The sequence below is a fragment of the Salmo trutta genome, chromosome 17 (assembly GCF_901001165.1).
Source record: "Salmo trutta chromosome 17, fSalTru1.1, whole genome shotgun sequence".
In the NCBI taxonomy this organism is placed as follows: Eukaryota; Metazoa; Chordata; class Actinopteri; order Salmoniformes; family Salmonidae; genus Salmo; species Salmo trutta.
In genome coordinates this window covers 8189801-8206549 of record NC_042973.1, presented here as the reverse complement: position 1 = coordinate 8206549, position 16749 = coordinate 8189801, and the positions used below count along the sequence as shown (strand labels likewise).

Below are 16749 nucleotides of genomic sequence, written 5' to 3'. Positions count from 1 at the left end.
AGAGAGAGAGAGAAAGAGAGAGAGATGGATAGAGAGAGAGGGGAACAATAGAAGGGGAGATAGATAGAGAGAGATAGATAGAGAGAGATAGATAGAGAGAGAGATAGAGAGAGAGGGGAACAATAGAAGGGGGAGAGAGAGAGAGAGAGAGAGATAGATAGAGAGGGGGAGATTAGAGAGAGAGGGGGGGAGATAGAGAGAGAGAGAGGGGGAGATAGAGAGAGAGAGAGGGGGAGAGATAGAGAGAGAGAGAGGGGGAGATAGAGAGAGAGAGGGGGAGATAGAGAGAGAGAGAGGGGGGGAGATAGAGAGAGGGGGAGATAGAGAGGGGGAGATAGAGGGAGAGAGAGAGAGGGGGGGGGAGATAGAGAGAGAGAGAGAGAGGGGGGAGATAGAGAGAGGGGGAGATAGATAGAGGGGGGAGATAGAGAGAGAGAGGGGGGAGATAGAGAGGGGGGAGATAGAGAGAGAGATAGAGAGAAACAATAGAAGGGGGAGATAGAGAGAGAGATAGAAACAATAGAAGGGGGAGATAGATAGAGAGGGGGGGAGAGAGAGATAGAGAGAGAGGAACAATAGAAGGGGGAGATAGATAGAGAGAGAGGAACAATAGAAGGGGGAGATAGATAGAGAGAGAGAAACAATAGAAGGGGGAGTCATTGTGAGTCAACGTACAGCCAGTGTTTAACCAACTATGTACCGACTACGTTTCTGTCGATGAGTGCAACTGCCAAATGAATACCTAGCACAAAACCTTAAGGGGGACCAAGAAAGGTTGCATTTAAAAAAAAGGATATGAATTAGTGGCCTGGTGTGGCCCCCTCCACTACTGTACCTGCACGCTCGGCCTTGAGGGTGTCCCACACGTTGCAGTTGAAGTCGTCGTAGCCGGCCAGCAGCAGACGGCCACTCTTGGAGAAGGCCACTGAGGTGATGCCGCAGATGATATTGTCGTGCGAGTACATCATCAGCTCCTGGTCGGCGCGCAGGTCGAACAGGCGGCAGGTGGCGTCGTCCGAGCCCGTGGTAAAGGCGTTGCCGTTGGGGAAGAACTGTGCCACAGAGACAGAGAGAATGGGTTAGGTATAGTGAATGAAGTTATAACAGAGAGAATGGGTTAGGTATAGTGAATTAAGTTATTATTACAGTGTACTTTGTCTTATACATTTTCTATACTCATTGCTTTATCTAATGTGACATGATGTTTTATAATAATCTATGTTAGTGTAAGGTGATCGTGATGCTAAATGTACATTTCCTTCTTCGGCTGGACAAAGTAAAATTCGAGGGCGCATCACTTTAACACGACGTGGTCAAGGAAGTACAAATACCCCAACCAGTTACAGTACATACGGGTCGCTCCACAAATAGAGTACATTTGGCTTTGATATTTCAAGTAGAAATTGTGCAGCTTATTACTCTTTATTGTTTTGAAAAAGACTCATCAAATCCAAATATAAAAAAATAAATTGTGCACCAATATCGAATTTTAAAAAGCCTGTTATATTAAATGAAGTGTCTCTTAATATAGAAATCATTTTTAATATGAATAAAGACTTGCTAATGTGCCAAAAATCAGCATTTTGACATGTCCCTCGTCATGTTATTCCGACTTCTTTCATTGCAGAGCCCTAGTTATGTTCTTGCTTTGATAAAATCATTCCTAAAAAGGATTTATTTATTTCATGTGATTTAGTGATTCATTTTACGTCTTGAATGAGCAGTGAGTTCCAGTGAGTAGAACAGCACTTGCCCAGTAAGAATTTTCTGTAAAAGCTGTTCACCACTGGAACCAACTTCCAGAATGGTTAAAATGTGTGGCTAGTTGGCAAGATCGAGATACCTAGAATTATACAGATAATAGTCAAATCGTGTTTTTTTTCCCCTTGTTTTTTTTTGTGGTGGAAAACGGAGTGCATGAAACATAACACATCAACCAGAATGAATTGAATTGTTAAAATATTTCTAGGCTGTTTGTGAAGCTTTCATTCAATTGCCCCTCCCTGTTGCACACAACAAGCTTCCATTCCCCCTGTCACAAGGGGATTCATGGCACATTTAAAATAAAAGCCTCAGTGATACAGTCTAACCTGTTACTTAATGGCACTTAGTCTTTTTTTTTTAACATTTTACCCCTTGAGACGGGAAAACATGTTTTTTTTAATTAAGTTGAACATGTACTCTTTATGACAGAATGTAAAAATGTGATGAAATTACGTTTTTTTTTTTTACCAAGTTAAACTACCCAAAATGTAGTCTATTTGTAGAAAGACCCATTAGTTTCCTTATATCCTACAATCCATTTTCAGGATGTCTTCTTTTTACTTGAATAAGAATCAGATTACATTGTCAGACAAATTTGTATCGTTTTCTGGCGATGTTAGCAAAAAAAGTGAATATGATATACCAAATATAATATTTGTGGTATCTGGTCTGGAAATCTTTATGATAACATGTTTGTGTGCTGTATGTTAATTACCATCCTACAACGTAAAAGTTATTCATATCAAAACACTACAGTGAGGGAAAAAAGTATTTGATCCCGTGCTTATTTTGTACGTTTGCCCACTGACAAAGAAATGATCAGTCAATAATTTTAATGGTAGGTTTATTTGAACAGTGAGAGACAGAATAACAACAAAAAAATCCAGAAAAACGCATGTCAAAAATGTTATAAATTGATTTGCATTTTAATGAGGGAAACAAGTATTTGACCCCTCTGCAAAACATGACTTGGTGGCAAAACCCTTGTTGGCAATCACAGAGGTCAGACGTTTCTTGTAGTTGGCCACCAGGTTTGCACACATCTCAGGAGGGATTTTGTCCCACTCCTCTTTGCAGATCTTCTCCAAGTCATTAAGGTTTCGAGGCCGACGTTTGGCAACTCGAACCTTCAGCTCCCTCCACAGATTTTCTATGGGATTAAGGTCTGGAGACTGGCTAGGCCACTCCAGGACCTTAATGTGCTTCTTCTTGAGCCACTCCTTTGTTGCCTTAGCCGTGTGTTTTGGGTCATTGTCATGCTGGAATACCCATCCATGACCCATTTTCAATGCCCTGGCTGAGGGAAGGAGGTTTTCACCCAAGATTTGACGGTACATGGCCCCGTCCATCGTCCCTTTGATGCGGTGAAGTTGTCCTGTCCCCTTAGCAGAAAAACACCCCCAAAGCATAATGTTTCCACCTCCATGTTTGACGGTGGGGATGGGGTTCTTGGGGTCATAGGCAGCATTCCTCCTCCTCCAAACACGGCGAGTTGAGTTGATGCCAAAGAGCTCCATTTTGGTCTCATCTGACCACAACACTTTCACCCAGTTGTCCTCTGAATCATTCAGATGTTCATTGGCAAACTTCAGACGGGCATGTATATGTGCTTTCTTGAGCAGGGGGACCTTGCGGGCGCTGCAGGATTTCAGTCCTTCACGGCGTAGTGTGTTACCAATTGTTTTCTTGGTGACTATGGTCCCAGCTGCCTTGAGATCATTGACAAGATCCTCCCGTGTAGTTCTGGGCTGATTCCTCACCGTTCTCATGATCATTGCAACTCCACGAGGTGAGATCTTGCATGGAGCCCCAGGCTGAGGGAGATTGACAGTTCTTTGTGTTTCTTTCATTTGCAAATAATCGCACCAACTGTTGTCACCTTCTCACCAAGCTGCTTGGCGATGGTCTTGTAGCCCATTCCAGCCTTGTGTAGGTCTACAATCTTGTCCCTGACATCCTTGGAGAGCTCTTTGGTCTTGGCCATGGTGGAGTTTGGAATCTGATTGATTGATTGCTTCTGTGGACAGGTGTCTTTTATACAGGTAACAAACTGAGATTAGGAGCACTCCCTTTAAGAGTGTGCTCCTAATCTCAGCTCGTTACCTGTATAAAAGACACCAGGGAGCCAGAAATCTTTCTGATTGAGGGGGTCAAATACTTATTTCAAATACTTATTTCCCTCCCTCATCACCTCTGTGATTGCCATCAAGGGTTTTGCCACCAAGTACTAAGTCATGTTTTGCAGAGGGAGGTCAAATACTTATTTCCCTCATCAAAATGCAAATCAATTTATAACATTTTTGACATGTGTTTTTCTGGATTTTGTTGTTGTTATTCTGTCTCTCACTGTTCAAATAAACCTACCATTAAAATTATAGACTGATCATTTCTTTGTCAGTGGGCAAACGTACAAAATCAGCAGGCGATCAAATACTTTTCCCCCTCACTGTATATAACTCCTAGGCCTACTACTCACGCAGACAGCGTTGATGTCGGACACGTGGCCAGTGAAGGACTGCCTGCACATGCCGTCCCGGACATCCCACAGCTTGGAGGAGGCGTCACAAGCCCCCGACACAAAGGTCTTGAAGTCGGGACTGAGGGACAGGCTCATCACGTCCCCAGTGTGGCCCGTAAAGCTGGTGGCCATCTGACCCGTCTCGATGTCCCATAAAGCACTGATACAGAGAGGCGGCGGGGGGGGGGGGGGGAGAGGAGGTATGAGGGTACAGGGAGATGTTGACTTGAAATGATTGGATGCTGAATGGGGAGGTGGACTGGTTGCTCCTGTGTGTGTGTGTGTTACAGTCTGACACACACAGGTGTTAAGGTAAAAAGTGTTGAGTGGTACATCTGAGTATTGATTCTAGTGGGGTTAACGCCAGTGCTATATCTGAGTGTTGATTCTAGTGGGGTTAACGCCAGTGCTATATCTGAGTGTTGATTCTAGTGGGGTTAACGCCAGTGTTAATTCTAGTGGGGTTAACGCCACTGTTGATTCTAGTGGGGTTAACACCAGTGTTATATCTGAGTATTGATTCTAGTGGGGTTAACACCAGTGGGATTGAAATTGGCACCACGTGGTGAATAAATTAAATGTTATTTGAATCAAAGTGGAATCAACACTACATGGTGTTGTTGTTACTTGACTGAGTTGAATTAATTTCAATTTTTTATTTATTGTATTTAACCTTTATTTAACTAGGCAAGTCAGTTAAGAACAAATTCTTATTTACAACGACGGCCTACCCTGACCAACCCCTAACCCAGATGACGCTGGGCCAATTGTGCGCCGCCCTATGGGACTCCCAATCCCGGCCGGTTGTGATACAGCCTGGAATCAAACCAGGGTCTGTAGTGACGCTTCTAGCACTGAGATGCAGTACCTTAGACCGCTGCACCACTTGGGAGCCCACTCTGTTAACTCTCTCTGCGTGAAAAAGACCTGGAAGGGGCCTCATAATCATTCTTCCCAGAATGCTTTGTTACAGGTATATAATATCTATGTTTCTGCATGCATATTGATTGATCTCATACTATACAAAGATAAATAACTATAACAATTCTAAACTAATCCACCTGTTACTGAAATGGTTGTTCCAGTTTAGATGGTTTAGGTCACGGATTGGCATTTGTTGGTCTGCGGAATGTGTAGAATTGCAGGAAATGAACTTTAAAACCTTCTAAAACAGTACTTGAGTACCCCTGATCTAGAGCGTCAAGTTGTGTTCTTCCTCCCACACTACATCAATAAACTCACCAGGTTGTGTCCCCGGAACTAGTGACAATCTGGTTGTCATCCAGGAAACGACAGCAAGACAAATAGCCTGAAAAATAGAGGTTGAAAATAACCACGCGGGCTAAATACACAGTATTAACATCAATACCATATTAAGTCATTACCGGTACATTTCATAGCGGATCTCAGAGCATCCTTTTTAAAATGAAATATTCTTAGTATAAGATAAACTAGGCTTGAACCAATCAAAGACGTTGATGAGTTGAAATTGTTCAATTTCCTCTCTAAAATGGCAGTATTCCGCCTCTTAAAAAAAGCCTTCTCCAGTGTGTACCTGTGTGTCCGGGCAGCTCGCGGGTGACACGCACGTTTCCCTCGCGGGTCTTCAGGCTGTAGATGGAGCAGATGTTGTCCAGGCCTCCACAGGCCACGTAGTTCCCAGAGGGCGCGTAGGCACAGGTCATCACCCAGGAGGAGCGTAGCGGGATGGCATGCATCTACGGAACACACACAAATTCTTGTTTAACGCTTGTTAGCTCCAGGGCTGCACAACAAAAATTCTGTCCATTCAGAAAGGACCAAATCCTAACTTGAGATCTGCACGCATAACCTGTATTTTGGCATCCAAAGTCCAAGTTATGTGTGCAGATCTTATGTTAGGATCTGTCCTGAAGTGAATTGACATTCAAATTCGGGAATAGAAATATCCTAGGAAATAAGAGGCAATTCTTTCAGGCTAATTCACTTTTTAATTTAACCTTTATTTAAGTCAGGGCGATTTCACTTCCTGATATGACCTAATTGGAAATTGAGTTGAACCCAACCATGCTTAACTTAATCACTCAGGAGTGGAATGTAAGACAGTATGCAGAAAATAACCAAGGACAACGAGGATAGCAATGTTTGCTACAGTGTGAGGTATTTTACTGGTGTCCGTTTGTCTTTGATGCTATTTGAGAGAGGGAATTTACACAGGTGCAGTATAAAATGTCTCACTATTTGAGAGAGGTTACACAGGTGCAGTATAATGTAAGTCTTACCTTGTTAGTTGTGTAACTATCCCAAATAATTAATTTTCCATCTTGGGAAGCGCTTACGAGTAACCTAGACGCCAGAGAGTATGGTTTCATTATATTGAAGGGTTTGACCCGTCACCACATCACACCGACATACAAAACAAAAAGAAATGGAACTAGTTAGAGGACACCTAATGCATGCATAACTAACGTAGCCAGAAAACCTTCTGCTTCCAAAGCAGTTTAAATGCGGTGTGACTCCAGAGACCCCCCCACCCCACTCTGGTGGGACACCCCACATGCCAGGATCGCTGTACGAGCCGTCCAGGATAGCGACCACTTTGGATTTCATGTAATATTAACTGCCTCAGTTATCTGAAAGGCGCTACAGTCGAGGGGAGGCAGGGAGAGACAGAGGGAGAGAGAAAGAGATAGGGAGAGAAAGGTGGAGAGACGGGGAAGGAAACCAATACAGCGGAAGAGGGAGGAAGAATAGAGAGGTAATGATAGAGAAAATTAGGGACAGAAAGAGAGAGGGAGATAGCCTACACCCCCCCCCCCCTATTTCCCTGCCACCCACTGTCTGTGTTTCCGTCTCTCCAGTGATAGGAAGTGGGTTGCCCCCCCCCATCTGTAGCGAGCCAAGCGCTCAATAAAGGGAGAGCTGTGCTGCTAAAATGTCAACTACTGTATATAAAATAAACACAGGCTGTTTGTCCTCCAGGTGGTTCACTCAGAGTGCAGACGCACAATCGGATGTATTTGGGAGGAGTAAGAATGAGCACCGGTAAAGCACACATACTTGTACTCCAATGGCTCACATTTAAAATCAGTTGATGCGACTGTACTTGTCCGCATGGCAACAGTACAGTGACTGGTTAAAATGTGCCACTGCTCTATGTGACGTAGTATTGAACTAGTAGCACATAGCTAGCTATGGATTCAATCCAGTTCTAACAGTGTAAGGAACTTTTATTTGACTTTCTGTCCAAAACCCACAGGACACGAGCAGCCAGTGCTTATTAAGAATATGGAGTTTTAGTAGTGGTGGTAGTAGTGGTGGTAGTAGTAGTGTAGTATAGCAGCCGTAGTGGTAGTAGTATATTAGTAGTATAGTAGCAGTAGTGGTACAAACTAGTAGTAGTACTAATAATAATACATTTCATTTCTATAGTGCTTTTCATTAGAGTTACCTCATAGGACTTAGGCAAAAATAAAAGGACAAAAATAACAGTATCAATAGAAGTATAGTAGTAGAAGTATTGTAGTAGTATAAATAGTGTAGAAGTAGTATAAGTATTATATCAATAGAAGTATTGTAGTAGTATAATGATTATGCCAATAGAAGCATAGTAATAGTATAGTAGTAGTAGATGTATAGTAGTAGTAGTAGACCTATAGTAGTAGTAGTAGACGTATAGTAGTATAAGTATAATAGTAGTACAGTATTAGTATAAGTATAGTAGTATTATATAAGTAGTAGTATTGTAGAAGTATTATGTCAATATAAGTATAGTAGCAGTATAGAAGTAGTAGTATAGCAGTAGTAGAATTATAGTAGTAGCACAAGTATAGTAGAAGTATAGTAGTAGTAGTAAAGTAAAGTAGAACTATTGTAGTAGTATAGTATACGTATTGTAGTAGTAGTAGTCGTACTATGTTATCGGTAGTAGTAGAAGTATAGTAGTAGTAGAAGTACTGTAGTAGTAGTATAGTAGTAGTAGAAGTAGTATAATTATTGTAGTAGTAGACGTATTGTTGTTGTAGTAGTATAGAAGTAGTAGTAGAAGTATTGTAGTAATAGTAGTAGTACTATAAATATGGTAGTAGTAGTAGTAGTAGAAATATTATAGTAGTAGTAGAAGTATTGTAGTAGTAGTATTGTAGTAGTTGAAGTATTGTTGTAGTAGTAGAAGTATAGTAGTGCTATAGTATCAGAAGTAGCATTGCCAGACCTGGAGTCGGTGCCCCAGTGCATTGCATAGATCTTGGCAAGGTGGCCCCTGAGAGTACGCCGCGTCCTCATCTGTATCCGGCCCACTGAGTCCAGACCAGCTGTGATCTGCCAAGACACCAGGCCCAAAGGAAACATCATCAGCATAATCCACCACAGTCTTTCATAAACTTCAGGCTAGTCTGGAGTTCAATCCAAATATGTCAATGTTATTTCATAGCCTAATAGCTACACCATTTGCTTTATAGCTATGTTTGTTTCATAGCTATTTGAGTCTTAGCTTAGTGGTTAATATTTAATCATGGTAAGACTAGAAACACCCTGGGATTTCAGATGGTCAAAAGAGGCTCAAATTCAAGCGTAACAATTTACTTCCTTATCCTGAAACCCTGCTTACTGATTGCGATTGGAAGGAGACCAACAGGTCATGTATATGTAGATGGTGGTAAATGTTTGGCTGTATCAAGCAAATAAGATAGCTTGATCCAAGCTATAACATGCACTTATTTCTACGTACAGTTGAAGTCAGAAGTTTACATACACCTTAGCCAAATACATTTAAACTCAGTTTTTCACAATTCCTAACATTTAATCCTAGTAACAATTCCCTGTCTTAGGTCAGTTAGGATCAACACTTTATTTTAAGAACGTGAAATGTCAGAATAATAGTAGAGAGAATGATTTATTTCAGGTTTTATTTCATCACATTCCCAGTGAGTCAGAATTAGTATTTGGTAGCATTGCCTTTAAATTGTTTAACTTGGGTCAAACTTTTTTGGGTAGCCTTCCACAAGCTTCCCACAATAAGTTGGGGGAATTTTGGCCCATTCCTCCTGACAGAGCTGGTGTAACTGAGTCAGGTTTGTAGGCCTCTTTGCCCGCACACGCTTTTTCAGTTCTGCCAACAAATATTCTATGGGATTGAGGTCAGGGCTTTGTGATGACCACTCCAATACCTTGACTTTGTTGTCCTTAAGGCATTTTGCTACAATTTTGGAAGTATGCTTGGGGTCATTGTCCATTTGGAAAACCCATTTACAACCGAGCTTTAACTTCCTGACTGATGTCTTGAGATGTTGCTTCAATATATCCACATAACTTTCCTGCCTCATGATGCCATCTATTTTGTGAAGTGCACCAGTCCCTCCTGCAGCAAAGCACCCCCACAACCTGATGCTGCCACCCCCGTGCTTCACGGTTGGGATGGTGTTTTTCGGCTTCCAAGCTTCCCCCTTTTTCCTCCAAACATAATGATTGTCATTATGGCCAAACAGTTCTATTTTTGTTTCATCAGACCAGAGGACATTTCTCAAAAGAGTACGATCTTTGTCCCCATGTTCAGTTGCAAACCGTAGTCTGTCTTTTTAATGGCGGTTTTGGAGCAGTGGCTTCTTCCTTGCTGAGCAGCCTTTCAGGTTATGTCGATATAGGACTCGTTTTACTGTGGATATAGATACGTTTGTACCTGTTTCCTCCAGCATCTTCACAAGGTCCTTTGTTGTTGTTCTGGGATTGATTTGCACTTTTCGCACCAAAGTATGTTCATCTCTAGGAGACAGAACGCGTTTCCTCCCTGACCGGTATGACGGCTGCGTGGTCCCATGGTGTTTATACTTGCGTACTATTGTTTGTACAGATGAATGTGGTACCTTCAGGCGTTTGGAAATTGCTCCCAAGGATGAACCAGGCTTGTGGAGGTCTACAAATTTGTTTTCTGAGGTCTTGGCTGATTATTTTGATTTTCCCATGATGTCAAGCAAAGAGGCACTGAGTTCGAAGGTAGGCCTTGAAATACATCTACAGGTACACCTCCAATTGACTCAAATTATGTAATTTAGCCTATCAGAAGCTTCTAAAGCCATGACATCATTTTCAGGAATTTTCCAAGCTGTTTAAAGGCACAGTCAACTTAGTGTATGTAAACTTCTGACCCACTGGAATTGTGATACAGTGAATTATAAGTGAAATAATCTATCTGTAAACAATTGTTGTAAAAATTACTTGTGTCATGCACAAAGTAGATGTCCTAACCAACTTGCCAAAACTATAGTTTGTTAACAAGAAATTTGTGGAGTGGTTGAAAAACGAGTTTTAATGACTCCAACCTAAGTGTATGTAAACTTCCGACTTAAACTGTAAGTAAATATGTAATCTCAATTTGTTGAATCCTTTACCTGTGAAAGAGTGGAGTCACTACAGGCTTTCCTAGCATCCTGTAAAACAACAGCAGCAACATGGCAAAGTTCAGAGTTTTGAGAGACTGAAAGAACATGTAAGGTGCTAAGGAAACAGAGTATATCAGATAGCAGTTCCAGTATGAATATAATATGATTTGAATGGCTGATAGATAAATGCCAAGGAATGGCATCAAATGCTTATCTGAAACAATATTCTGCAAAGATCTTTACGGTTTAGATTTCTCAAGTCATGGATTCAATACACACACACACACACACACACACACACCCCATACCCGGATTTGATTGCGTAGTTGCTCTGCTTCCTGCCGTAACTGTTCCAGCTCACTCATTGTCCCTCTGTGATGTGTTCAGGAATACTGGGTTTGTAAAAAAAAACACACACACACAGACGAGTTGATACCTGCAAAACACAGACAGACAAACCTTCAGAGGAGCACTTCCCTGAGCTGGAACAAACACGGACATCCTGTGGATGGGGCTGCTTTGGCCTAAGTGGAGGGGCGATAGCCTGTACCCAGACATAGGCAGCCTGTACCCAGACACAGGCACCACTAGGGGAGGCCCGGGTCTTCAATCCCCTCCAGTCTGGTTCAAAAGGTCATATAGACGCACAAGACTCTGACCTTTTCCACTCAATCAGGCCTGGTGTTTTGAACTGTGCTGGTTTAGCTCCATGCCAGGCCCTGCCATTGATTGTTTGAATATGATTTGATGTGCAAATGAAGGGTGTAACTGTACTATAACACTAGGCGGCTGTGTGTGTGTGTGTGTGTGTGTGTGTGTGTGTGTGTGTGTGTGTGTGTGTGTGTGTGTGTGTGTGTGTGTGTGTGTGTGTGTGTGTGTGTGTGTGTGTGTGTGTGTGTGTGTCACCACTTCCTTTACCTAGGGGAGCCCGAATGTGGGTCATGGAGCACTCTTCAGAAATGTTTGGAGTGCCAGGACCCTTTCATTTTGCAGCATTCTATCCAGAATCAAATGTATTTATAAAGCCCTTTTTACATCAGATGATGTCACAAAGTGCTATACAGAAACCCAGCCTAAAACCCCAAACAGCAGGCAATGCAGATGTGGTGCGATGCAACCCTGGATTAGTGTTTAAGTTCCATTTCGATAATTTAGCAATTAGTCTGCTAGGGAATTGATTTGTTCCACATTGGAAAATAAATAATGCTCGTGAGAGAATGTGCAAAGCTGTCATCAAGGCAAAGGGTGATAGATTTTGATTTGTTTAACACTTTTTTCATATGTGTTATTTCATAGTTTTGATGTCTTCTTATTCTACAATGTAGAAAATAGTAAAAATAAAGAAAACCCCTGAAATGAGTAGGTGTGTCCAAAATTTTGAATGGTACTGTGTGTGTGTGTGTGTGTGTGTGTGTGTGTGTGTGTATGTATGTATATATATATACTGCTCAAAAAAATAAAGGGAACACTTAAACACAATGTAACTCCAAGTCAATCACACTTCTGTGAAATCAAACTGTCCACTTAGGAAGCAACACTGATTGACAATAAATTTCACATGCTGTTGTGCAAGTGGAATAGACAACAGGTGGAAATTATAGACAATAAGCAAGACACCCCCAATAAAGGAGTGGTTCTGCAAGTGGAGACCACAGACCACTTCTCAGTTCCTATGCTTCCTGGCTGATGTTTTGGTCACTTTTGAATGCTGGCGGTGCTTTCACTCTAGTGGTAGCATGAGACGGAGTCTACAACCCACACAAGTGGCTCAGGTAGTGCAGCTCATCCAGGATGGCACATCAATGCGAGCTGCGGCAAGAAGGTTTGCTGTGTCTGTCAGCGTAGTGTCCAGAGCATGGAGGCGCTACCAGGAGACAGGCCAGTACATCAGGTGACGTGGAGGAGGCCGTAGGAGGGCAACAACCCAGCAGCAGGACCGCTACCTCTGCCTTTGTGCAAGGAGGAGCAGGAGAAGCACTGCCAGAGCCCTGCAAAATGACCTCCAGCAGGCCACAAATGAGTATGTGTCTGCTCAAACGGTCAGAAACAGACTCCATGAGGGTGGTATGAGGGCCCGACGTCCACAGGTGGGGGTTGTGCTTACAGCCCAACACCGTGCAGGACGTTTGGCATTTGCCAGAGAACACCAAGATTGGCAAATTCGCCACTGGTGCCCTGTGCTCTTCACATATGAAAGCAGGTTCACACTGAGCACGTGACAGACGTGACAGAGTCTGGAGACGCCGTGGAGAACGTTCTGCTGCCTGCAACATCCTCCAGCATGACCGGTTTGGTGGTGGGTCAGTCATGGTGTGGGGTGGCATTTCTTTGGGGGGCCGCACAGCCCTCCATGTGCTCGCCAGAGGTAGCCTGACTGCCATTAGGTACCGAGATGAGATCCTCAGACCCCTTGTGAGACCATATGCTGGTGCGGTTGGCCCTGGGTTCCTCCTAATGCAAGACAATGCTTTACCTCATGTGGCTGGAGTGTGTCAGCAGTTCCTGCAAGAGGAAGGCATTGACGCTATGGACTAGCCCGCCCGTTCCCCAGACCTGAATCCAATTGAGCACATCTGGGACATCATGTCTCGCTCCATCCACCAACGCCACGTTGCACCACAGACTGTCCAGGAGTTGGCGGATGCTTTAGTCCAGGTATGGGAGGAGATCCCTCAGGAGACCATCCGCCACCTCATCAGGAGCATGCCCAGGTGTTGTAGGGAGGTCATACAGGCACGTGGAGGCCACACACACTACTGAGCCTCATTTTGACTTGTTTTAAGGACATTACATCAAAGTTGGATCAGCCTGTAGTGTGGTTTTCCACTTTAATTTTGAGTGTGACTCCAAATCCAGACCTCCATGGGTTGATAAATTGGATTTCCATTGATTATTTTTGTGTGATTTTGTTGTCAGCACATTCAACTATGTAAAGAAAAAAGTATTTAATGAGATTATTTCATTCATTCAGATCTAGGATGTGTTATTTTAGTGTTCCCTTTATTTTTTTGAGCACTGCAGGGTCTCTGCAGAGACCCTGCAGAGCCTTTGACGTCACCATTAAGCATAACATTATGCACATAAGCTTAATCGGGGCCGATGGCGATTAAGGCAGTCCCCCCCACACCCCTCTGATCCAGAGGGGTTGGGTTATATGTGGAAGACACATTTCGGTTGAATGCATTGTTGTGCAACTGATTAGATATCCCCTTTGCCTTTCCCATTTCTGAGGCTCTCTCTGAATCTAATAATCCATATTCAGTGGTGTGTGGGACTGGCCGAGTAGCTGTCCTCCAGTGGTGGTGGTGGACTGGGAGTAGGGCTGGGCGGTATACCGTCTTTTACTATATACCGGTATTGATGCACGGACCGGTTTGGGTTTTTACCTTATATAATAGGTATTTGAAGGTTCGGTTTGTTAAATGTGATACACCGTGTGTAGTTATCTCTCTCTCTATGCTGCTCTCCACACAGACCTAGACCTGCCCCGTCACGCAACGAGCACATTTGTTGTTGCTCGACTACAAGACACTTGGGTTCAGTGTGCAGCACCTGCAACAATGTTGATGACTACGATGCGGTTTCCACTTTGCTTCTTAATATAAATCCACAAGCGTTCTATAATTACACTTAGTTCGTGTTTCTTACATCTGCGAACAGCTAGTTTGTCTTTTCTTAGCAAGTTGTGGCTAAATCGTGTTAGGTGCTAATGCTAATCGCTAGTTAGCTGGCTAGCTAATAAATGTACTGCATCAGAGCAAACGTAGCTAACTATACAGCCTAATACCAGTGATGGGGTAGGCCTAAATCAGTAGGTTGTTTGTGCAACAGTATATTCTAAATCAAAGAGGAATAGGTGAAGCATGAATATGTTAGCTACATGAAGTAGCTAAGATAAAATATTTAATGTAGCTAAAGATTATAGGGTCCCCTGGGAAACACTGACCAACACTTTGGTTCCTAACCTGTGACAATAACTCCTCCCTGGCATTTTCATTCGTTGTCATTTCAAATATTGTACTCAAAGTGCCCACTATTATCTTCTAACTATTGAATTAGAATAATTGTAACGAGTGCACTGAGAGTCAGGAAGCAAGTTCAGGGAGTGAGTGATTTAATCAATAAATGAAACATAAAATAAAACCAGAACCACGAACAATGCACAGACATGAAACAGAAACAATGACGCCTGGGGATGGAACCAAAATGAGTGACATATATAGGGAAGGTAATCAGGGAAGTGATTGGAGTCCAGGTGAGTCTGACGTAACGATGGTGACAGGTCTGCGCCATAATGAGCAGCCTGGTGACGTAGAGGCCACCTGACAATAATCATTATTTTTCCATGATTCCAACAGTTCACCCAAGTGTTTTGATCTAAATCGGAAGTCAAATCACAATTGCAACATTTGGTTAAAAATAAGGCCTAGATTTTTTGCCTATACCTTGCAGCCCTACATGGCAGTAAGGAAATGATCTGAAATGAATGCAGGAAATAAAGAAATTGATACAATTATTTTTGGTTGAAGCTTAATTGAACAGTAGAAAACAAATCAGAATGGAGAAATACCTGTTGAAATCACTTACAAAGTCATGGCCAAAAATATTGGCACCCTTGCATTTTTTTCAAGTAACTCACAATTTTCCCTAAAAATAAGTTGAAACTGAACAAAGTATTTGGTCTCCACAATTCTTTATTTCACTGTTAATATTACAGAACCTTTGTTTTTGATTCAGAACTTAATATACCCATTTAAATCAGAAAATAAACAGAAATGGCATTGACAAAATTATTGACAACCTAGACTTAATATTTGGTAGCACAGCCTTTGGTACAAAATAACTGCAATCAAGTGCTTCCTAGCACCATCAATGAGCTTCCTGCACCTCTGTACTGGCAGTTTGGCCCACTCCTCTTGTGCAAACTGCTCCAGTTTTCCCAGATTAGAAGGGTGCCTTCTCCTAACTGCTGTTTTCAGATATCTCTACAAGTTTTCAATGGGATTTAGATTTGGACTCATTGCTGGCCACTTGAGAACAGTCCAGCGTTTTGTCTTGAACCATTCCTGGGTGCTTTTTGAAGTGTGCTTGTGGTCATTGTCCTGCTGGAAGTCCCATGACCTTCGATGGAGACCCAGCTTTCTGACATTGGGTCCAACATTGAACTCCAAAATACCTTGGTATTCACCTGATTTCATGATGCCGTGCACACGTTCAAGGCACCCAGTGCCGGAGGCAGCAAAGCAACCCCAGAACATCACTGAACCTCTTCCATGTTTGACTGTAGGGAAGGTGTTCTTTTCTTTGAAAGCTTAATTTTGTTTTCTGTAAACACAGAGATGGTGTGCTTTACCAAAAAGCTCTAATTTGGTCTCATTCTGTCCACAGGACATTCTCCTAGAAGGATTTTGCCATGTTCAGGTGTGTTTTGACAAATTGCAGTCAGGCTTTTATGTATTTCTCTCAGCAGTGGGGTCCTCCTGGGTCTCCTACCATATAACCCCCTTTCATTGAGTTAGCGACGGATGGTGCGAGTAGAAACTGTCGTAACTTGTGTCTGAAGGTCAGCTTGAATCTGTGTGGCAGTTGACCGAGGTACTTTCTCCACCACTCAAACAATCCTTCGCTGCAATCTTCCATCAAGTTTTCTCTTGCGGCCACGTCCAGTGAGGTTGGATACAGTGGCATTGGCCTTAAACTTCTTGATAACATGACGTATGGTGGAAACAGGAACATCAAGGTCTCTGGAGATGGACTTGTAGCCTTGAGATTGTTGCCAAACATGGACAATCTTGTGTCTAACCTCCTCAGATAATTCTCTGGTTTTCTTTATTTTGTCCATGCTCATTGCGGTACACAGTGACACAAAACAGGAAAATTAGTCCTTTTCTCTACTCAAACTGGTTGAATATGTGATTTTTAAACTGCAGGCACCTTTCAACTCCCCATATGTGAGTTCAATTCCAAAGTAAATGAGAATCACCTGCTTGAAATCTAATTATTTCTAACAACTTCTAGAAGGGCCCAATAATATTGTCTGGGCCATTTTAGGATTTATTTTAGTAAATTATTTCGATTTTTTTTGGTTTGTTCAATTGCACACTGAAGACA

General features: G+C 42.5%; 1 protein-coding gene across 4 annotated transcripts in view; it reads right to left on the bottom strand.

The window, feature by feature from the left end:
- Positions 1-16749, bottom strand: part of LOC115151527 (guanine nucleotide-binding protein subunit beta-4) — a 42253-nt gene that overhangs the window by 2826 nt on the left and 22678 nt on the right. For 2 of the 4 annotated variants that reach the window (XM_029695536.1, XM_029695533.1), the window contains exons 2-9: positions 10947-11074; positions 10648-10686; positions 8475-8581; positions 6544-6607; positions 5838-6000; positions 5525-5591; positions 4241-4442; positions 836-1052 (exon numbers count right to left, since the gene is read on the bottom strand). In XM_029695536.1, the coding sequence (XP_029551396.1) occupies positions 836-1052; positions 4241-4442; positions 5525-5591; positions 5838-6000; positions 6544-6607; positions 8475-8581; positions 10648-10686; positions 10947-11003 (916 nt within the window). In that variant the 5' untranslated portion in view covers positions 11004-11074. The remainder of the gene's footprint in view (positions 1-835; positions 1053-4240; positions 4443-5524; positions 5592-5837; positions 6001-6543; positions 6608-8474; positions 8582-10647; positions 10687-10946; positions 11075-16749) is intronic. The other 2 variants (XM_029695537.1, XM_029695534.1) reach the window with 1 other exon arrangement.